The 24025-nt window shown below is 43.3% G+C and overlaps 1 protein-coding gene across 3 annotated transcripts in view; it reads left to right on the top strand.

Moving 5' to 3' along the window:
* The window catches only part of AMBRA1 (autophagy and beclin 1 regulator 1), a 190450-nt gene that overhangs the window by 135314 nt on the left and 31111 nt on the right, over window positions 1-24025 (top strand). For all 3 annotated transcript variants that reach the window (XM_067557650.1, XM_067557649.1, XM_067557648.1), the window contains 3 exons: window positions 1497-1685; window positions 2135-2289; window positions 17245-17384. In XM_067557650.1, the coding sequence (XP_067413751.1) occupies window positions 1497-1685; window positions 2135-2289; window positions 17245-17384 (484 nt within the window). The remainder of the gene's footprint in view (window positions 1-1496; window positions 1686-2134; window positions 2290-17244; window positions 17385-24025) is intronic.

Raw genomic sequence — 24025 nt, 5'->3', positions numbered from 1 at the left:
CCAACCACTGTGAGACACAAGATATTGGACTAAATGGACCCCTGATTTGATATAGTGCAGTAGTTCTCACCTTCTATGTTTGATTTGCCTCCTGGACTGTTGTTGGTGTTCGTCAGCCCTGGGAAGACTAGAAGACATCCTGGCCTTGAGAGAGAAGGTTTATGGGGCACAATTGGCACTGTGTTGTGGAACAAGTAATTCCACCTATTTAGTGTCCAGCAGCAGTGGTTTGGAGATGGCAGAGTCATCTCCCTGGGACTCGGAAATGGGCTTTGGCCTTAATCGTATCTCTTTTTCATTAGCTGGAGGGTAACCAGAGATTATTTGGAGTTGGTGTTTGTGTGCTAACAGTTGTAAATGTCTCTTCAGATACTCCATTGTCCTTTCCCATGTAACGTGTGCTGTTGCTTTATGTCTACTCCCTTGCCCTACTCTCCTCTTAAGGACTGATGCAACTACCAGCCTCAGACTTTACTTTCTGATATCACCTCAAATTGGCCCTGTCTCAGGCTAGTTTGTAAATTGCCATTTCCTTTCCTTCTACAATCTTCTATGTTGTGCAGAGCATTCCAGAAGAAATGATCTCTAGCCATTCTATTCTGTACTGTATCCACTCACGCATCTTTAGATTGTACGCTCCCTGGAATTGGTGTTTCGTCCTCTTTTGGGCAGCTATATATAGTTTGAAGTGCCCAGTATATTTATGGAGTTTTTCTACAGAAGCAGACTTCTGTAGTTGATTAGGATTGTTTACCAGTTTCTATGGAACTCCTTGTTTTCAGTATCATCACGTTCTAACACTTTTACGGGCTGAAACTCATGGATTCTAAGATTCCAAGGGCAGAAGTGACTGTTGTGATCATCTAATCTCACCTCCTGTATAACAAAGGCCATAGAAATTCCCCCAAAATAATTCCTAGAGAACTGGATTTTTTTAAAAGCTATCTCGGTTTAAAAATTGTCAGTGATGGAGAATCCACCATCTCCTTGGTAAATTGTTCCAGTGGTTAATTACTCTCACCATTAAAAATGTATCTTATTTCCAGTCTGAATTTATCTAGCTTTAGCTTCCAGCCATTGGATTGTGTTTATACCTTCTCTGCATTTTAAGTACAAGAAGAGTATTTTTGGTGGAGAGTGGAATTAATTTGTTCATTATTAAAGCCTGTAACTATTTTTTATCTCTTTTTAGGTGAAATAGCAGAAATTGAAATTTGAAATTGGGCAGGGCACCAGCCTTCAGGAAAAATACCTTTTGGAACAGAAAAAATTGGGCTTGATTTGAGTTTGGGCCTTTCAAAATTATATATCAGGCATTTTGGAATAGATTGTAGTCCAGTAGGTCAGTGAATATTTTGGGACCTTTTCAAGGAGGCCAAAGATCTGCAGCTTTTTTGCATGAAGGGAATCCCTATCTCTGGCACTAGGCTTGAGCTTCAATTCCTCCTTACCTCCAACTTTACTTCTTTAACCCCTGTTTTTGTTTTCCTTTGCAGCCTCTGTGAACGTGCTTGTTCAGAACTGCAAGATTTACAATGATGCTAGCTGCGATATCTCTGCAGATGGGCAGCTTCTGGCAGCCTTCATTCCCAGCAGTCAGCGGGGCTTTCCTGATGAAGGCATATTGGCTGTATATTCCCTGGCACCCCACAACCTGGGCGAGATGCTATACACGAAGAGATTTGGTAAGAATGCATCATGGGGAAGGGACGGGAGAGGTCTCAGGACTGCTACCTCAGCAGCGTGCTCTTGGCATTGAAATGTCCTCATCTGAAGATCACAATGATGTAGCACGCCACTGCTGCGAGGGAGATCATGTCACTGATGTTCTGACCAGGCACTGACGTGACACTATGGTGGTGAAGCTCCTGTTGCTGAAGTCCTGGCTGTTGATGGGAGCACTTCTGTGAAGAGGTTGCACTACTTACTAGAATCCTAGTTACTAATGGGAGGGCACTGCTGAGAGTTCTAACTGGCAGTGGTAGGGCTCTCCTTGTTCAGTGGACACTGCAAGTCTGAGCTCATTATGTAGTGGATTATAAGGCAGATGAGGGAGCAGACAGTTAATGAAGACAAGGGCCAGTGGCTCTGCAATCCCTCAAGGGAAATGTCATCTGTTGTGTTCTATCCCCAGGTCCCAATGCCATTTCCGTGAGCCTGTCTCCGATGGGCAGGTATGTGATGGTGGGACTGGCCTCCCGGCGCATCCTGCTTCACCCTTCCACAGAACACATGGTGGCTCAGGTCTTCAGGCTGCAGCAGCCACATGGTGGAGAAACATCCATGAGGGTGAGTATTCCCCTGCTCCTACAGAGCTTTGTCTTCACGTTGGCATCTTGTTTAGCTGGCTGTGTGGCTCAATGCTGTGGTTTCCTATCTAGCTTAACACAAGTGCTTGAGCTGGTATGAATGAGCCATTGTCTTAGGGCTGGGAGGAGGTTTGTTTGTGCTTGTGCTGTGTGGAAGAACCAGGCTGTCAGCCCAAAAGTTTGATATTTGTGGAGCTCATTTATTTCCTCCCGAAACAATGGACAAACATAACAAAATGTGCACAGTGATCCCATCAACCACCAGTGAAATGTAACTACTCCTGTAAAACCTGTAGTGCTACACAACATTTTAGATTAGGAAATGAGGATGAAAACCATGCCTAGTTGAAACTGCAGAAGGAGTGCTAAGGAGGCAGAATGATGTAATTAGCAGAATCAAACTTTGGACAGGATACTGGAGTTTATTCACATACACTTGAAGACAGTGTCATGTCTTTTTTCATTACCACAGGAGCTCCAGATTGTATCTTTACATCTTTGAAATATGCCTACAGTTAATGCATGTCTTTTTTATCAGTAATTATCCTGTAGGTGTCCTAAGTCGTGAGCTATGGCTGCAACGCGATGTGGATTAGTGTGTATGCCTGACTGGCTAAGGTTTTGAACCTTCTCATTTTTAATGTTGGTAGCTTGACACAGTGAAATAGCTTCCATAATGTCTGTTCCATGACTGTTGCAACAAAGCCACAAACAGCATTTTTCTCTGAATGTTATCTCTGATTTATGGCAGTGCTTTCCCAGAGTGTGAAAGTTGCTTTGAGATTTCCCTCAATAAGAATGCAGGGGAAACACTCCGCCTCTCTGTTGGGATAAATTGCTTGGCTCTGCTGCATGACTCTGTAGTCAGTCTCCAAACTGCTCATGATACAGAGAGAGGGACACCACAGCATAGATCTATGGTCAGCTGGGGTGGAGGCCTGAATATGAATGTGACAAGTGTCTAGTGTGAAGACTGCACTTTTCACTGGTACTAAAATGTTAAATTTTCTATCTCCAGCTGTTTAAGGATCCCTCTAACCTGCCCATGTTTTTAACCTCTAGGGCCTTTTTTGTGTATTTTTCTACACTGATGTTTAATACTCCTTTCAGTTTAACAGAATCTGCTAATTTCACTAATAAGCTGTTATTTCCATTTCCCAGCTCGTTAATGAAGATGTTAAATGTAGCAGGACCTAACCCCATTCTCTGTGGTCCTCACTAAATGCCTCCTTCCTCACCTTGCTTGTTAATCACAATTCTTTAGTCTTTCAATCAGTTTTCAGTCCAAGTGACAGTGTTCATAGCCAGATCAATTTGAATGAATTTTGCAAGCAAGATTTCATGTGGCACTGTGTCAAATGCTGTACTAAAGTTGAGCTGTGCTGCATTTACTGCCTTCTCTCATGCATTTCCTTTGTAATCAAGACCTAAAAAATAAATGGGAGGCGCAGTAAAGCTGCAGTTGATATTTTACATGTTATCTCATCATCTAGTTATACAAATTGTTGATTCGTTTTTACAGATTATCTTTGGGATTTGCAATAAGGCTGTTATATTGCTTTGTACATGCTTCCGAGAGCATGTAAAATAAAACCACAGCCTCAATTAAGATGTTTTATAATAGTCATAGCACACTCCGTACTGCCTAGTGGCTGCTGTATTCATATTCAATTGGGTAAAAGACTGTCTGCAGGTTGGCAAATGTGTATTAGAAAAAGGTATTTTTTAAAAAGCACCCATTAAAGCTTCTATTCTTTGCTTTGTAATTTAAAACAAGTACAGTGCAGATAAAGACTCAGTAATCATCCATATTGCCAGTGTGCTGACATAATTTGTGACAAAAGAAATACTGTTTAACATTTCCTTTTATTCTATTTAAAAGTCACGGCCATGCTGTAAACCAGTGCTCTTGGCACATGTGCAAATAATGTAAAATTAGAACAACTCCTGAGACCAAAGTCCAACAGAAACAGTATTCCAATTTCCATTGAATCCCTCAGAAAGCTCTCCCATCACCCTATGCAGATATTCTCCACCCTGACATTGGAAAAAAGCCTGGGAGAACAAATAAGCCTTGCAACATGACCTGAAGGTCACCAAATTCCTAACAGGGGAATAGAATTTCACAGTTCTGTCCCCTCCCAGTTATAACAGAAGCACCCTGCCTTCATCCCCCTCACGATTAAGCCAAGGATGATAGTTCTGTTGCTTCAGATTGTTAGGGTGCGCAAGACTTTGTAACGCGAAATCAGTATAGTTTGATAAAAGCAAGGCCCTAAAAGCAATGCTAAGCTAGAAAAGCAAGGGTCAAGACCTCTCGGGAGCAGAGCCCAGGCGCTGCCCTCTGTCCGACCTCAGGCCGGGGGAGGAAGTGTCTTGGGGTCTGGAGTCTTCTGAGACGACCACAGACATTTGCTAATGCTTGATAAGCTAAAAAGTCTCTATTTTAGTAATAAGAAAGGAGAAGTAAGACTGCGGTTAAGTCTTACTTGAAGTAAACAACTAACGTTACCTCATTCCAGGAAGTCCCCAACTAACCACCAATAGACTAATAGCAACTAAGTGTTAAGGCCCAATCCCTAACTGGGATTGAGATACACGTCATGTATCACTGGGTAAGGCTTGCTGCAAGGCGAGGGGGAAAAGGGTATATCAGTCCCCCGGGAGCCCCCCCACAGGGAGACTCCCCGAGACTCCGTGGAAGCCACAGCGGATGCCTCGGCCAGGACGGTTCCCCGGACGCCACTCGCTCATCAGGACGAAGTATGGGTCTCCTCGTCCTTGTGTTGGTGAGCGCCCCTCTACCCGTTTAGCTAGATCTCTTCCTATTATATTAATGGCCCCCCAGGAGTACATTGCAATAGGCATCCTCTTGGCGGGTCTCTTCCTGGCTTTATGGTTCACTTCTCTATGCACTAACTGCCTCTGCTGCTGCGGTCGCTCAGCTCAGGATATTAATAACAATGCATAGGCGGGGGCACTTCCCTTTATAATATGCCCATGCAGATTTGTAAGTTGCTGTTCTATATTTTTGTGGTTGATTGTATCTTCATTGTACTCTTCACCTCGAGACGGGTGCTGGAGCTCCTGTTCCTGTATGGTGAAGGGCTTCCTCTTCTGTCTTTTTTACGCTATTTCATATAATAAACAAACACTATAGAAAGCATTCTGTCAGTGTGCTCCATCCCGAACCCGAGACAAAAATACCGAACACTACACAGATGATCTCAACAGCCACAGTATCAAATGGGGGAGAGGATACTAATGTTATCAGGATCCAACTCATTAGGGATTCATACATTAAAGCGAACATCTTTGGTTGCATCTAAAAGCCAACTGTCAGCCAGCATAGCTCGTGGAACCAGGAGTAATGTATTTCCTATAAAAGTGCAACGCTCCTGAATTGCTTTAACACGCAGCCTGTGTAGAGTACACTGCAGTATCCACACTTCTGTTTACAGTGAGTCCGGGGTTTAATATTTGGGAGAGATTGAATGGAGTTGTGCTGGTCAGGATTGAAGTGAATTGGCAGAGGTGCACTGGCAAAGAGTGTGGGCACAGAAATTGAATAGCAGAGGTGTGAAGTTAAGTATAACATGCGTAAGAGGTGTGTGTGAACACAAGACTGGGTGTTTAAGATCTATCAGGTTCTTTCCATCACATGCCCCTGAAGTTGACCTGCTTGACAATTGGAATGAAAGTCTTCAGTCAAAAGCACGTTTCTTTTTCAAATCCAGATTTAATAAAACCTGCTGGCAGTGTTTACTTTTTGTAGAACATAGAGTGTACTGGCCTCAGACTCAGTTTTACATTAGCAAAGGTTTTTTTGTTTTGTTTTTTCCAGCTAAAATGATTCTCCCATTTGCAAGAATGAGATTTTAAAAACATTCTTCATTGTTTCATTGAGAAGTTCTAGCCGAGTTATAAGCCTGTAAAAATGGTAGTTTGTACATACCTAGAGACTCTCTAGTTTGACATCTGCATCTCAAAGCTTCATGTGACTAGCCTGGACTGTGCATTATCTATCCTAGGGCTGTAACGACTTTCCTAGCAATTGCTCCTTGTGACTGCCAGGAGCTGCTGTGATACCAACCATAGGACCTGAGAGCAGAGAAACTCTCTCCTATGCTCTCTGTGCTCCTGCTGCTGGTGCCCAGGCAACCTATAGGAGGAGGAGGAAGCAGATTGATTTGAATGCAGAGGGGTGGGGAATGTCTGGGGGGGGGGGGGGGGGGGGGCGGCGAGATGGGTAGATAGGAGCCTGGGGGCGATGAGAGCAAAAAGGTTTGTAGTCACTAGAAGGCACTCTCCTACAGAATCTGGAACCCATTATTCCAGGTCTCAGCATTCCTTTACTGTCTAGCAAATAGCTGTGAAACCCACTTACAAAGTATCTCCATCCCTCTAGTGGCAGGTCCACATAGAAGATAACAGCCTTCAACTGCTCTCAGGCCATATCTTCACTACCATTTATGCCAGCAAAATTTATGTAATTCGGGGTGTGAAGAAAACACCCCCCTGAGTGACGTAAGTTTTGATAACGTAAGTGGCAGTGTGCACAGTGCTTCTCCCACCAACATAACTATCGCAGCTCATTGAGGTGTTTTTATTATGTCAACAGGAGAGCTGTCCCCTATCGGCAAACAGTGGCTATATATGCAATCTTAGAGTGGTGCAGCTGCATCAGTACAGCTGTGCCAGTGTAAGCTTGCTAGTGTAGACATGGCCTCAGTTACTCCATTACCTCAAATGGTAGAGGACTGCACTCTGGCTCTAAAGATCTCAACCCTGCTCGTGACTCCTATATGGGGTCAGGATGGTTCCACAGAATGAAATTTTTGCTGTTCGATTTTTAAGGTGTTAAAAAACTTAAATTATATGTTTTTTAAAAACTACATTAAAAGACCATTAAGTCAAACGATCTAAAGTTAGGAAATACCCGAAGGAATGTTGCCCATGCAACCTTATCTCAGCCCCCTTGTGCCTTGCACAATCTTTAATTATATGATCACATGCTGCTTTTTTCCACTGCTTTGACAGTGGAGTTATCACATAACCAAAACCTCTAGACTAGACAGGGCCATAGAAATGTCTGTTCCAGGCCAGGGCTGAGACATTTGTAGTGGAGTGGGGCATTGTAAGAAATTTGCACTGCTGCTGCCCATTCTGTATTGTTTTGTGGATAACCAAAGGGCTTTGTTGTCTATGGCCCTAGGACTGGCACACTGTAAGAGTTAAGAGAAACATCTTCAGCTGGGAAGCACATGTGCTGTAAATATTTTGCTCTATCCACTGGGGCCCACACCTGTACAAAAGTCAGGAAACTCCAAACTCAGAGTAAGTATTACAAAGGTCTTAAAACTCCTGCAAGATCTGTTTCTAGTGCACCAATGATGGTATTAAGCACCAAATACAATAATTAAATGTATCTCTTCCAAGTAGGAATATCAGTTTTATCACATCATTTGTGTGCTGAAGAGAGAGAGAGGGTATCTAAGATAGTCAGCCCCAACCCATTAAGGGCTTTGAAGATGAGGACCAGGACCTTAAAATGGATCTGCTATTGAACAGGGAAACAGCATGCAGACCACTGGAGTGATATGATCCAGTCTGCGTGTTCTGTTGAGGACATGAAGAGCTCTTGCACTCTGTAGTAGACACAATCTGCAGTTGGTTCCGTCAGCCTCAGGGAGAATTGTGGTATCCCAGCCTTGAAATAATAAAAGTAAACATCACTATGACCTTGTCTGAGGAGTTGGGTGCAGTCATCTTGTCAATCAGAGGTGGAGAAATATATTTCTGGAACCTGCTCGTCCAAGCATAAAGCTGAATGGAGTGTGACTTCAAGATTTGCACCAGTCTGACTATTGACTGAGGAGTTGGTCATGATTTCTTAAAGATTTTTCAAAGTATTTCCTCATGTTTTACTTGGGTTAAGTTTAAGCCAACTGTTTCTTCTATTCATTTCAGACATTTAGGCAACTAACTGACAGCATCTTCTGATCCAGATGAGGGTACATATAGTTTTTTTGTCAGCATATTGTTGACACTTGATCTCATTTACTGTTCCACTGAAACCCAATAGGTTGAGAGCAGGATGGAATAGAAGCTGTATGTGAATCCTTTGTTTTTGTCATTATGACTTTACGATACTGTAAATTTTGCTTTCATTCTCTCAGCATGACATTTAATAGGCAACTCGAAGGTGTTGTTTTTGGTTTACTGGCTGAATAAAAGCTAAAAATTAGCAGAGGAACATAGAAATGGCCATAATTTTGCTAGAATGTTGCAGCATTGGCAGATGTCAGAGTAATTCGCTAGAGATCAGCAGTAGCTTAGGGCACAGTGTTGTTTGTACAGCATTCACATCTGCATTGACATACACTTATCTGTTTTCTCATGCTGACGGCCAGCTTTTCAACATTCCTGCTGTTTCTGTTCTTTGATCTGCTTCTCCTCTAAAGGACAGGGCTTGTTTGTTTAGTTCTATTTGCTGTGTCCTCTGCTTTGGGGTTCAGATCTAGTATTGGACAGTACCCTCTGGTTTTTGAGGCATTGGGTTTCTTTGCCCTTTTTTATGGCCTTTGGGAGAAACTAGCAGGAAAAGAAGGAAAGTAATGAGGCACTTTGCTGAAAATGCAATATTTTGCTGAGCAAGAGGTGGCATTTTTGCCTGAGATGATTAACGCCTTCCTAAGATTCAGTCCTTGTTAATTTTCTTCAACCCATCTGCTAGTTGATTATTAAAAGAAGCTTCCTAGGCAATTATGCCATGGTAGGCTTCTGAGATCGGATACCAGGCTACAACACCAAGAACTCCTTTGAAGAAAGGAAGAGTTGGTTGTGCTCTAATGAGACCTGCACTGGTTTAAGGGATGACAATAAGCTACGTGATCAAGAGCAATCAGTAAGGCCTCGTCTACACTTAAAAAATAAGTCTACCTAACATAGGTCCCTTTTTAGGAGCACTTCCATCAACCTATGGGGCAGTGTGGGGAGCTGAGAGTCCCAGACTTCTCGCTCCAGCTCCCAACCGGGATTGGGAACTAGTCCCCTGGGCTTGCAGCAGCCTGGGCTTTTTGCCCCACTCCCAGCTGGGGGCAGGAAGTCCCGGGCTTGTAGCAGCCCAGGCTTAGACTCTCTTGTCAATGGTGAAATTGAAAAGAATGACAGTCCCACCACCAATGTAAGGGGACTCGGTGTTTACACTGACACTGCATTGCCCTAACTAAGCTAACAAAAGCTCTACACACCTCTTGTCAAAGTGGTTTTATTTTGTTGGGAAAACGGCAGTTTTGTCAGCGGGGGGGGATTGCAATGTGTATATCACCTCTGTTTTGACGACCATAGCTGACTTTGGTTGACAAAACTCTCTAGTGTAGACCAGGCCTAAGAAAGTGGCAGTGTTTTATCTTTGTGTAGTTTCTTCTTCCCCACAGCCTCTTGTCCTGCTCATCCATTTCAGGAGATAGGCCAGGTATCCTTCTTCATAAAGTCTATCAACATTAGGAGTTGGGGGTTAGATCCCAGTTGAATCAGTGTGCCCTGAAAGGTGAAACTAGGATCTTCTTCAGCTCTGTTGGAGTTGGAGACAAAACTGATTAAAAAAGCAACATACAGATTTGTTGTTTCTGTAGAGTGAAAAATTAACTTAGAAAACACATGATCCTGTCACATCTGGGGAAAATAAACACAGTTCAAAGAAACTCCTGTCGTCTTGTGCATGGCAAAATTTAGGGTGAGAGAAATCCATTCCAAGAGAGTAAAAAAGATGAGCAAGAACAGATTGACTTATCCCATTATGGCTAGTGGGAAGAAACATCCATTGAGTTGACAGAGCTGAATTGCAGGAAAGGTACAAACTAACCTATCTGAGCAGGGGTGAACCAATGAAAGAAGGGGCAAGATATGTCCTGAAAGATTCAGGGCCATGACTAGCTCCTATTTGTGCCTTAATTTAGGGAAATCCTTACCAAACTGGAAACCCCTAGAAAGATTTGCCAAAAATCCTTACTCACAAAAGGTGCATTGATCACAATGTTTATATATAAAATAAATGAGTTATTCACACCCAGTCATTGTGTTCACATGCACTCAAGGCCCTGTGTGCTCCATGGCAAGCTAGACCTAAACTTTGCCGCAAGATTGTTGGAAGGTTCAGCATTGCAGCTTACTGACATTCAACAACTTCATTACCATTTTTAAAAATAGGAGATTGCGGTCTGAATAAATATGGAAATGAGTGACAATCAGTACAGGAAGACCATAGTACACTGATAAGTTATTGGCTTTATGATGTACATACATTTTCAGCTGTCAAGTATGCCATAGATTTTGTATTAACTGACTAACTGCATCCATAGACGATGGTACTGAAACTGTAGATTCTGGCAATTATTAAAGGACACATGGGGCTTGCAGCACCTGAGGAAGAGTGGGAAGCAGCTTGGGATGTAGGATAAGCACATGTAGGGAATGATTCTGCTAAAATAATCAACAGTGAATTAGTTAATGTTGAAATTGAAATGGTCACCTTTAGACTTCCAAGTTAACACCATGCTGAGATGAATGAGGCAAGAAAACATTGCATCAGTTATAAACAGTTCACACTTTCACTGTAGTGTTTGCAACGAAAGACCTAAGATATTTTTTTAAATGCATGTTGAGGCCATGTCTACACTACCACTTATGTTGGCAAAACTTGTGTCGCTCAGAGGTGTGAAAAAAACACCCTCCTGAGCAACATACGTTTTGCTGGCGTTAAGTGAGAGTGTGCACAGCGCATTATTATGTCGACAGGAGAGTTCTCTCCCATCGGCATAGTATGGGCTACATGAGTGATCTTACAGTGGTGCAGCTGCATTGGTACAGCTGTGCCACTGTAAGCTTGCTAGTGTAGACATGGCCTGAGATTCCAGAGCAGAATTCTGCAGCAAGGAGTGAATTCTACAGCTGGGGAATTGCAAAATACACAGAGCCCTGATAATATTACTTTTCCTTCATCCTTCCTCAGGTTATCCCCTCCCTACTATTATCCTCACTCACCGTCAGGTATTGACAAGCTCCATATTCGTTTCTGTTAAAGCACTCTGCACGCATCTGGACATTGTATAAATAATTTAAAAGGCTCTGATCTGCTAGCCAGGGAAGGATGTATGTGGATTTACCCTTGGGATAAGTTCCCATTGAATAGGGCAGTGTCTGTCTGTCGAGTTGATTCTGCTCCTAAGGCCAGATCCATGCTATAAACTTTTTTGGACATAGCTTTGTCACTCAGGGGTGTGATGAGATATGATCTCTGACCAGCATAGCTGTTCCAGCAAAAGCTCCAGTGTAGACACAGTTATATCAGCAAAACTGTGCTTTTGCCAGTATAGGTTATTTTGCTGGGGGAAACCTATACTGATAAAAGTGCAGTTTTGCCAGTATAAACTGTGGACACATGAGGAGTACTTTGCTGGTGTAGTATAATAGTATAGCTATATCCATAACGCCTTCCAAATGTAGACCTGGCCTAATTTACAATGCACAGGTATGCTGCAACTGACCAGACTGAGGAAGAGTCCTGGTTTCCCTGCAGCTCAGGGGTGGCTAGCTCCCATGAAAGCTTTTTGCATTACAGGTTTTATCTATACCAGGAAGATTCTAAAACTTTGGATGTAGAGTGTCAGTCGCAGAAATGAAGAGGCATGGAAAAGACCAGTGGAGAAAGTAGGGTGAGATGATTGAAGGACCTCCAGAATGAGCGCAAGGGCCTTCACACACTTGCACCGTTTGTTAGCTCATAAGCCTGAGGAAGAGCGCAGTTCCTCCTTAGGGATCCTACAGTGAAGCTTAATGTCTCCCTGCTACCTTAGGGTGGAGTGTTTTCAGTTTTGAACATAAAGGTCAGCTGTCTCTCAGCATCAGATCCCCATTGACTGCCCAAGGAGCAGTTGCCCTCTCATTCTAATGCTGTTTGTTCAGTAGACTCCCTTAAAAATATGCCTCCGTAAACACAAGTTGATACTCTCGAGGCACCTGCCATTCTTAGGCTCTGATCCATTTCCATGGCTTCCTGTACTCCAGCCATTTTCTGCTGTCTGAGCCTCCTCCTTGCCCAGCTCCCTCCCCAGTGACTTTGCACACTTCAGTTTTTCATGCTTTCTCTTTACAAAGTGATGGGAGCGTGCGTTCTATTTAAAACTAATAATAATAATGTGTAACTGTAGCCTAGTGCCCGTGAAATCCTCCTGTCCCATTCCAGCCACTTCTCTCCCCCCCCAACCCACGTGGTTGGAGCTTTACAGATGACAAGATTTTTCCCCATGTAAACAAGTTAACTGCTGTGCATTTTTATTTGTCTAGTCCCTCTTATCAAGACTGATCTAGCAGCCCCATTTGTTTCTAGGGCTAAGTAAAGATAATGGCCTGAGATTTATCGGCATCTCACAAGGAGATGTGCCTCACTGAGAGCAGAAATGCCTCTCTATTAAATTTAAAAAGGAAGAAAAGCAAGAGCTCCACTGAGCTTCACCGTGCCTGTGTCGTCAGCACAGCGTATGGCTACTTTCTCCTCTTTTCCAGCTTCAAAACATGCCTATTTTCCTTTGGTGCCTGAGTGAAGAAGGAAGGTTCCCCCCTTCCCATTACCAAGAATATAGGAATCTCCCTCTGCTTTCCTTCACTATCTTCAGAGCTAGGAAGCCATTGGTCAGATGTTTTTGTTGGCACATGAGCTGTGCCTGAGGTGTGATGCTGCTGGAACCGAGGCAGCGGCAACTATAGCAGCAGTGCCTGTTGGAAATTGTAATATAGGCTTGAGGGCAATCTGCTGCCTTCTTGGTGTGTAGCAGTGTCCCAGGTATGGGAGCTTCCTCTTCAACCTAGGATGGGGCAGCTGAAGGAGCAACACAAGGTAGATAACCAACACTTTGCAGAGGTAGGCTATTTGAAGGCAAAAAAACCCAACCCCAAAACATATTCCGTGGAGTAAGAACAATTTAGCACCGGGGGGGGTGTGTGTGTGTGTGTGTGTGTGTGTGTGTGTGTACGTACACATACTGGGATCTGAGCTCTCTTAAGCTCACCCATTTACAGCAGCGTGGTAGGGACCATCAGGAAAGATTCCTTGAGGCTGCTGATAATAATGAATCCTTTCCTGGCTTCCAGCCATCAAAATATTTAGTTTAATATCCAGACATTGGATGTGACAGGTGCCAGAGTGGTGATGCTCCAGCACTGCTGAGATGAAGGGTGAATGGCAGCAGAGTTTGGCAGCCTTCACTTGCTCCATGTGTAATGTGTGCAAAACATTTCTGGGGTATTCAACCTCTGGCCACCCATTTCCCCCCTGCTTTATACCCCTCTTTCCTCAAAGCCTTATGTCATGGACTAATCACCTCAGAGTTGCTCCTTGATTAGATATGAAGGTGGCTGTACGGTGATGGGGTGTGCTTCTATGTTCATGGAGAATGAAATAGATACTCTCTCCCAACCTGAACCAAAGATATAAGTGGCTGCTTTAAAGTAAATCTTTGTGAGACATCTGAAAATGTAAAAGCACAGTAACAAATGACTCAGCTGAGTCTTTCCCCACCCTTCAGACGCAGGGTTGTAAAATGGAAACAGACGTGTATTATCCTCTCTTTAGCAGAAACTGCGTTCTTTGATACCACTCATGTACGATGGTATAAGAACCTAGCTAGATGCTGCTGAGATGTGTCTAGAGCAAATCTCTTTCCCTTTCCACACTCCTGGATTCGATGACTCCTCTCTCTTCCTTTGGTCCCCTAGGTTCGGATTCTTGTACAGCATCCCTGAGATTCAGTGACCTGCCCACGGTAAAAGGGTTTTCTGGAAGCACATCTCTTAGTTGATGAAAAGGCATTTTCTGATTGACTGTAGCATGCCCCTTTTTCTGGGTTGTCATGTTCCAGCTGAAGAAGGAAATTATATGTTACCTTTGCATCACCTGTTGGATTCCAAGCCTCAGTTGGATGCTCTTAAGTATCTTGTTAGGCAGCTTCCCAACTCCCATTCTCCTAAAATTTCCCAGCACTGGTATCAAATTTTTTCAGGATCTCATGCGCAGACACTGGTTTGATAACAAGTGAAACATGGAGTGGATAGTGGGTAACTTACTGAGATAATGAGGTATCCGGGCTTAGAAGTATCTCTGGTCATGGAATGTTGAGTCAGTAACCCAGTTATGGTAGGCTGGGCTTGAATGTGGTAATAAATGATCCTCTTTGTCGGCCAGTAGATGGTAGAACTTGGAAATGTGCCATTCCTGCTGGAAATTGCAAATTGCATAGGTGAAATTGTTGCCTGTGTTTAATGAAGTTCTCACCCCTCCAAGTCTGAAATATGTGGAGATTTATGAAAGTACAGCTGGCCCGTAGCCCTTTGGCTGAAGTGGAGAAGAGTGAACATTAAGTGACTTCTCTGATCTTATGAATGCTGTACTTAGAAGTATATAGCTGGAAAAGCACCTTTCCCGGCTAGTTGGTATTGGTCCCTCAGTGAATTTTCCAGCCTGCATGCATGTTTGGTTGAAGTATTTTAATTAATTTTTCAGAAGACTGTTAGTGTTGCAATGAGACGGAAAGAAGCAGGATCCTTGTTTAGTAGCTTTCTGAGTGTCTTCTAGGCCAGGGCACCTGCACACATGAAAGGGGCCTGGTATTCTTGTGCGTAGGTGAAGGGTCTTACTAATGGATACAGTTGCAGCAGCTCATCTGTATGACTACATCAGACTGATTAGCTGGGTCCTGGTTACTGCTGTGAGTAGTGATTATGCCAGTGCAGCTGCTTGCGCTCTCTCCTTGTATCTGCTAATTACCACACACATGGATGTCATCACCTCTTAACAGTGCATGGCATCATCCCATTAGCAAGGGATGTGGAAAGCAGGAGGGGAGGGAACTCTTTGGAGCTACTGGCTATTTAGCAGTGAATGGAGAAGTGGGTTGAATGAAGCAGGTATCCCTAGGCAGAATTTCAAATTGTTTTTACCTTTGAGATTCTTTCTGCCTTTAGCTGTCACTTTCACAGCATGGCAGAGCTGGGCACTTGCCATCACATTCCACTGGGTGCCTCTTACTGAGAAACACCTAGACTTCAAACTGTAGTTAACAAACCCTGGGCCTCCAAGTGCCTGATCCTTGAGTGTGCAGGGCAGCAGCTGAACAAATGGGCTCCATTCCTTTGATGAGAAGCAGTCTAGTTCAGAAATCCAGTTTCACCAGCTGTGTTTCCTCAGGAGGCAGCATGCTAGGAGGAAAGGGAGATCGTTTACTCCGTGACTTGTGGAAAAATAGGTGTGCAACAGAATCCTCTTGTGGCTTTTCTGTGACATTTAAAATGTTTATCGTTTTCCAAATTAATGCTTTCTGCTCTTATAAGCCACTTTCTCCCTATCCATCAAAATCCACACTCCCCATCTTGGAGAGTGCACTACAATCTCCATGACAACGGGTGCTAGTAGTGTGCATGTGATTTTTTGCTAGCTAGTCAAGCAGGAGCAGAAAATGGGCTGGACATACTCGAAGAGTGGGGGCTTGTGGAAAGTATTTAACAAAACACCAGGGACCTGTTCCTTCCACTGTGACCCTTACCTTCTGTGAACACCACTGACTACCAAATGATGCCAAGGGCAAAGATTGTGACTGGCTTCTACCTTGCAGAGAGATCCTAAAGGACTCATTTGCTATTGTAAATGTGGCCTACGGAGAAATTGAAAGTTGCCTGTAGCTAGAAATAATGTGGCACATAGCTCTTCTGATCTATTTATTTGTCTCAGTGGCCAAGATGGGGTCCCCAGCACTTAGGCATTCTGTAAACATGTACTAAAATAGTCCCTGCCTCAAAGACCTCACAGTCTAAATAGACAAGACAGACAAGGATGGGATAGGGAATGGAGCCACAGAGAAGTAAAGAGACTTGTCCAGCATCTCACAGCAGGTCAGTGCTAGTACTAGAGTAGAACTCGCATCTCCTGGGTCCCAGTCCAGTGATTTAATAAAAACAGATCATGTTGCCCTTGGATCCTGAGTTGCTGCTATTCCAGCAAGTCCTAGGTTCCCTCCCTCACTCCCTCCCACCACCAAGCTGGCTATTGGGCCTCTTCTGAGCAAAGATTGTCGAGTTTGGCCAAACTTATATAGAGGTGAGTTTGGAGGGCAGAGGCCTTGCTAAGGGAAGAAAATTAATTGGGTGAAGGGGGTTGTGTTGGGAGGCAACCTGAATTCAGAGGCTGTATGTCACTTCTGTGCTTGTGCGTCTCCTGGGTAAACTCTGGACTCAGCTTTTCCTTCAGAGCTCTGCAGCATGAGAGGAAGGGGAGGGGAAGTTAGTCAGTTGCTGAAGGATATTCCGGAAGCTGTTAAACATGGATGAGATCCCGTATCATTTGTACATAGGGCTCAGGTTTATTTAATAGCTAAACTGGGTAGCTGTTTGGGCCATTGCTGGTAGAAGCCAGTACATTTCCTGGCTAGCACAGCTCCTCTAGTTGTATGATGGTGAGAGCATAAGGTTGGGAAGTGGGACTAATTAAGGGCCAGAAAATTCCCAGTTGTGCTGCTCTCCAGCTTGATGTGAATATATGAGCAGCTCCCAGCTTTCTTGTTAATTAAGTGCCAGTGAAGGGACTGTGTAGCTATGTAACCCACTATCTGAGTGAAGATCAGGTTGTTCTGGTGATGGAGCATCTGTCCTGCTCCACAACTGTCTGCTGAGTGCTCTGTTAAACATTTGTGGATGTATGTATCTGTTGCTATCAGATGCTTACTCTCACTGACAGGGTAGTTGTTTCTCTGAACAGCCTGTAAATAAGTGACTAGCCTCCCTGAACAGCTGTGCTGCCACAGGAGATTCAAGTGTTTGAGCCTCCTTGGCAACTCTTGATTTTTATTGCCCTTTCAAATAATCCTTTTCTGTGGGTTTTTTTCAGAGAGTTTTCAATGTCCTGTACCCGATGCCTGCTGACCAGAGGAGACACGTCAGCATAAACTCTGCTCGTTGGCTACCCGAACCTGGTCTGGGATTGGCATATGGCACTAACAAGGGGGACCTGGTGATTTGCCGACCAGAGTAAGTGGCATGACTTAGAACCTGTGGGAAATCTTAACCTTTCTGCTCTTTTACAGGGAATCAGGTCAGGGTGGCTTCTCATCATCTAGGGTTGTGTTAGGGAGCAAGGAATCTGAGTCTCTTTTTTGAGCAGTTGTGGAGTTTACTTCAGTATTTAAAAATTAAAGTAACAATCTGCCCTGACAATGAAACCTGTGAGGCAGTGCAGGGAGGAGATATCTCACATGTCTTATTTCTGACTGCTGTAGTCTTCACAGTCCTTCCAGATGCTCTAGCGCTCATATATGCCCAGACATCTTTGATTCTCCCTAAAATATTCAAGGTGAGATTATATTAGCCAGAACATTTTGTATGGGCTGTTAGAGCAATTCATTGAATTGTTGTGGCCCTAGCATGAAAGGCCATTGGTCTGAACCAGTCTGACAGTTCTATTTATTATGTATGCAGCACCATAAGATTTATAGATTTACAAGCAGACACAATCTAATTTAGAAATTATACAATACAGGAAGAGATAATGATAGGCAAGGGAGGTCCTGGTAGTGGAGTGCTTGCTTACACACTTCACTTGTAGTCTGAGAGGTTCATCAAGGGGACTTTGGGACCAAACATTAGGGCTGAGGTCCCTTCCTCCACTGGTTAGTCCATGTGTTCTTTGTAGCTCCTTTTGAAATGCAGGACATTTCTTAGATATTGCTGCATTAGTAATTTCCTGTTGCTGCTCTTGTTTTGGGTTATATTTTACTTGCTGAGATTCCTGAGGAGTTAAGTTGCTCTCTGTAGATGATGCAGCTGAAATCCTGCAGCAGATGAGTACATTGGAAATACTACAGCATGGAAGCAGATTTCCTTTGGCTCTGCATGCGATTGAACCATGTGGTACTTGTAAAGTGTCATAGTCAGCATAAAACTCATTGAGTTAGGGCAAATATGTGCTATTTTGATAATCACTAATTCGACAGAGAGCCTTAGGTGAAACTGCAACCAGAACTTGAATTGAGCCGATATGCAGTGGCACAGCATACCAGCATCTCTTTCAAACTACTTGCTGGTTCTCCAGAATCTCAGCTTTCATTAGAGCCTTTTCTACATGGGGAGATTGACTGGTTTAGCTATTGTGGAGTAAAGTACTCTGGAATAGTTCCCCATATAGAGGCTCTGCTATGGAATGAAAGTGATTTAATTCTGGAATAATTACTCTGCTCACAAAGTGGAGTCATTATTCCAGATTAAAATCACTTTTATTCTGGAGTAGACTAGCTACCTGGGGAAATTATTCTGGAATAGCCATACTGGTCAATGTCCCCGTGAAGACAAGATCGAAAAAAAATGTCTATAGTTGTTATGGTTATGTCAAGGTGGACAGCGTAACCAATATAGCAAAGTCTGAGTTTGCAACAGCCGAGTACAGTAGCTCTGAGAGATGTGAACTGCCCTATTCATCTCAGTGGGTGCTGACTCAAATGCCCGGTGATAATACTTTAAATATCAAACATTCTTAACTATTTTACTGCTATCAACGCAATAAGAAAGTAGAGGGGAGATGATAATGTGAAGATCTTCACAATATATTATAAATGGAACCACAAGTGGGTGGGTTTGGAAGAGTGTCGCCACTTTTTGCCCCCCATCAATAAAGAGCCACACTCAAGTAGTTTAGCAAAGCAAAGCATCTGAGCCTCACATAAGGGGACCAAAACCTAGTGGGGCTTTGAAGCCCCAGGGAGGGGAAGCCAGGCTGAGGAACCAACTAGATTCTTTGAGTATATTTGGACCCCATGTGTGAGGGGAGAGACAAAGTCCAAGGAGCCCAGTAGAGCCCTGAGAGCATGTAGACATGCTTAGTAGGATCTCGTAAAAGGGATTTATTTTGTGAGCACTGCTTGGAAGAGTACTCCTACAATTTTTAACCCTAATCCCTGCTTCCACCCCCCATCAACTCCTGTCTGCAACAAAGCAGGCAGATATTCCCTCCATTGTATGCCAAGGAGACAAACAACTGGTTTAGCACAGCTGGGATCTGGCACTAACTGCCTAGCATCTGGTCCAAAATTGAATGAAATGGAAAACATTCTGCTTTATAAGATGGAAGCAGCACATGAGTCCTCTGGACAGACAGAAAAAAGGCAGTGATCTGGGTGGCCTCTGATCAGTCTCCATATGTGTGAGAAGGAAAGGTATAAATTATTTACATAGCATCATTGGTTCTCTCTGTACTGGACAGATGAGAGGACACTGACTGTTCATTTGGGGCAGAGACCTGCAATCTAAGATAGACCTCACAGACACATGCACACTCTGTCTCTCATCCCTGTGGCTAACCATCATGAGTGGGGAGAAAATGGGAAGGGAATCCAATTCTTGGAGATAGTCTTTTGCAAAGGAAGCAGGCAGTAAAAGCAATTTGTTTCTCATGTCTTGATCCAGGTGAATGTTTTGCTCTGTTTTGTTTATAAATTATCAGATGCCACAGTAGAACTAGAATGCTTCATAGAGAGATGATTGGCAGAGAGTTTTGAGGGAGAACACTTAAGGCACAGGTAGAGGCCGACATTTTCTGCAAGGGAGAAGCATGAAAAAGGCACTCCCAGAGGAACAGGCAGAATATGGTGTATAGGGAGGAGTGGATGGGAATGAGATTGGAGATATAGGCAATGGTTTTAGCCCATGTAGAGTGCAGTGTCCTCAGAGTAAACTCCTGGTGACTGTCTTCCAGTGTAAATAAGAACAGGAATCACTGTTTAAACAAGTGAGGCTGTCTCATTACAATGCAGAGACCAGACCCATTAACAATCTTACTGTGCAGCAGGAGAAACTTTCCCTAGGGGGAGCACTGGAATTTCTGAAGTTGTCCCAAGCCCCAATTGATGCTCACCTGATCGATGCCTCATAATCTTTCCACACTATAATGTCCCATCAAGACCTCTCACATTCATCAGAAATGACCTGCAGTCCCATCCTATGAAACAAAATGAGCTGGCGAGCACAGACAGCTATGCTGCCCAGTGCCCACTCTGGCTTCTCCTGGAGAAAGCTATGCACTATTCTCTATGTTCTTCCATCCTCAGTCTGTGCTCTCCAGAAACAGTTTTAGGTGGAATTTACTGCCCAGGTCTTTTGGAAACATTGATTCCAAAACCTCAACATGCTTTGAGTATTCCAAAACTATGAGCTGCAAATGCCTTTTCCAGGCCCAGCTACACAGTGTAGGCAGAGATGAGGAATCATCCTTCTGCGGATAGAGAGCCTCTGGTAACAAATTAATATATCATCTGAAGATATGTCTTGGTTCTGAAACAGAGAGGATCCAGTGGAATCCTCTTATAGGGAAGTAGGTAGAGAGTCCCAGATTAATTCAGTGTTATGCTGTGCACTTATTGCAATTCTGTTTGCAGTGCAATGTTTTGTGAAAATTGACTTCACTATATAAGGCTTCCATGCTTTATCACTGAGACTGTCTGCCTATGCCAGTCCAGTTCCTTCTTTGAGAATTGCATATCATCTAATCGAGCCATGGGGACAGCATGCCTTCATCCGGTTATTAGTGCTAGTAGAGAGATGGCAATCTATCCCGCTGTCTACATCCGTCATGTCTTTGTGCTGGCCGATCCCATTTATCAGCCTGTTCAGCTATTAGCAGAGATGCCTCCCAGCAACATAAGCCCTAATGCATAGTTTGCCTTTTAAGAGTAATCTCAGTGGGCTCAGGGTGAATGGAGAGAGAAATAGGAGCTACAGAGTTCTCCTTCCTGTGTAATTGAAGTATGTTAGATGGTATCTCTCCCAGGCACTCAGAGTATATCTTCATTGCAGACTTAACACAAGTGATTGGCACCTGATTCTGCACACCCAGGTCTGAGCAGCCACACTGCAAAGTCATACCCAAGTTACTGTGTCATCAGCGATGCTGCATTCCCCACATTTGTCACTAAGACTCCTATGGGAATAACTCATGGTTCTTTGTGCTTCAGTAAGCTGAGATCCTCTGATTCTTTCCCAGTGAATTGTGGGAGAATTTCTGTCCTTCAGGGCACACGGGAATTGTGGGAAGGCATTGGAGGACTATCAGCACTTAAGTGATTTAGCCTGTGTCCATGCTATAGTGTGGACAGGTTACCAGCCTGAATGAAACCCTATATCCCAAGCCGTGTCAGCTAGCCCAATTGAAAGCACCACAAAACTCAGGTGAGAGGGTTTTATATGTGGATGAAAGGGGGACGAGGGGAACCGCTCAAGTTAACTCTGCAGTGAAGACATACCCTCAGAGGCTGGCCCCTCTAGGTTAGGAGTTCCTGGGGTCACAGACATCTTGGGAGTGGAAATTTGACTTAACTTGTTTTTTAATTGACTGTGGGATTTCGACTCAGGAGTGTTCTTTGCTAAGCTTTGAGACCTAGTCATTGTGAACACATCAGCATCTCGGGATATGTCGACACTGCAATTAAAAACCCACAGCTGGCCCATCTCAGGCTGTAAGGGGCTGTTTAATGGGGTGTATACGTTTGGGTTCAGGCTGGAGCCTGAGTTCTGGGACACTCCCCCCTAGCAGGGTCCCAGAGCCCTGGCTCCAGCCTGAGCCCGAATGTCTGTAGCACAATTAAACAGCCCGTTACCCGGAACCCTATGAGCCCAAGTCAGCTGACTCAGGCAAGCCAATGGATTTTAGTTCCAGTGTAAACATACCCTCAGTGGCAAAATGGAGATTGGCTTTGAACAGTGTCTCCCTTCCGACATCATGCTTCCTGAGAGCTGAGTCTGAATTGGGTGTCAGTTGAAAGATGTCATTTAGAAGGAGGATGCTCTAGCCTCTGCCAACTCTGCTTAGCTCATCTGTGTCACTACTGCATGCTAGTTTTGAGGATCAGATTATTTAACACTCTGTCTCTGTGTGTCATGTGTGAGTGGGTTCCTTCTGTCTCCCAAGATATGCTAAAGTACTGACTAATGTGACTAGTAGTTTGCTGCTTGAGAGCTTGGATCATGTGTCTGGATTTAATTGAGGAAGTATGTGGACAGCTGAGCAGTCTAGTCTGTATAAGGCAAATCAGCCTACCTAAGTGTGCCTAGTTTTATAAAGCTCAACCTCTTGTTTTGCAAACTTTGATCTTTTCTTTAGGTCACGTAAAGTTGATACTAATAAAGCCTAAAAGAGCCATTTGCTCAGGAATAACCTTTCACCCCATTTAGGTTATGCAGACCTCTTAGTTCCCCAGTCTTTACCAGTAAAAATCCCCTTATATTTTTAAAAGTGCTAAAAGGATATAAAGTATGATTGGAAGTATAAGTAATGTAAAAAGTCCTCAAGCTAATAGATTAAAAATATTCTGCTAAATGGATATCCCGTGCCTAAAACTCAAAAGAAACACAAACCATCTGTAGCTGGTACCTCCTAGGAGGATGCCCAAAATCACATCTGTGCAGTTATCTGCTGATGCCACATCTCCAGAACATCAGTTGCAGTTGGTGACAGAACTGTCAGTTAGAGTCAGTACTTTTCAAACTATTAAAATGGTTCAGGGGGCCATTCTCTCAACCCAGATTGAACCATGTTTCAGGGTGCAAGATTTGTAATCCCCTGATTTGCTGGACAACCTCAGGGAAGGTGCCACTGAGTGATGCCAACTGAAATCACAAGGTAAGCGGGGAGGAAAATGTAATCCTCTGGGCCACTATTTGTACCAAAAAGAGCAGCTGCTCCTCCTTCTCCAAGGAAACAGGAGACCCAAGACAGCTACAGATTGTGGTGCCAAAACCAAAAACAACTGCACATCGTCTCCTAAAGTGCAAATCCTTAACTCTGAAGCTCACCAAACCAACAGGTCAGAGAAATCCGTCTTTTTCTCTGAGTAACCATCTTCTTTTTAAATAACTTTTCACTTTTTGTAATTTACTTGGGAAAAAGCATGTGCTTATCCTACCTTTACGGTGAATACTGCTTGAAATCACTCAAGTCACTTTGGGCTGGATAAAGCATAGCTGTGTAACACAATCTGCCTCAAAGGAGAGTTATGGTTGTTAATTGTTCTGTATTATAAAAAAAAATTAGTTAACTGCAAAAGTCATTCAGTAAGTAGCCTCTTTGAAGGAAAAGCCAAAAACTACATCCATGCCTCCCTAACTTTCCAGGCTGAAATATGTACAAAAATTAATTGAGTTAATGTTAATTTCATTCCATATTATCAATTTAATTTATTAAATCAATTCCAATTTTAATTTAATTGTGCTATTCAAACATTAGTTGAATAAAAAATATAATTATTTTAAGTAAAAGGTAAGTTTAAGTAAGCTTTTTATTAATTTATAATAAACTCCATAAAATTATAAACTTGATTCTTCTTCCAAAACTGCAGTGGAATCATAAAATCCTAACCCATGTTAAAGGTCAGAGATCAAAAAAGCAATTTAAAAAATATTTCATAGCTATTGTCTCTGTCCTTATATTAAAACCTTTATGCCTCTCATCTGTTTGCCATCTGGTGCATAAACTCATTGGGCCTTTGTAGTAACCTTTTTGCAGTTCTTCAGACAGTTTTCAGTCCAGGTGGCAGTGTTTATGTCCAAGCTGGTAGAAATATATTTTGAATAAAATTTGTGCGAGACACCATAAGTCATTAAAATCCAAGTAAATCACATCTACCTTT

This window comes from Emydura macquarii, unplaced genomic scaffold (assembly GCF_026122565.2).
Source record: "Emydura macquarii macquarii isolate MOO-44397 ecotype Brisbane River unplaced genomic scaffold, CSIRO-AGI_Emac_v2 contig_1876, whole genome shotgun sequence".
NCBI classification, from domain to species: Eukaryota; Metazoa; Chordata; order Testudines; family Chelidae; genus Emydura; species Emydura macquarii.
This window is presented reverse-complemented; position numbering and strand designations above follow the sequence as displayed.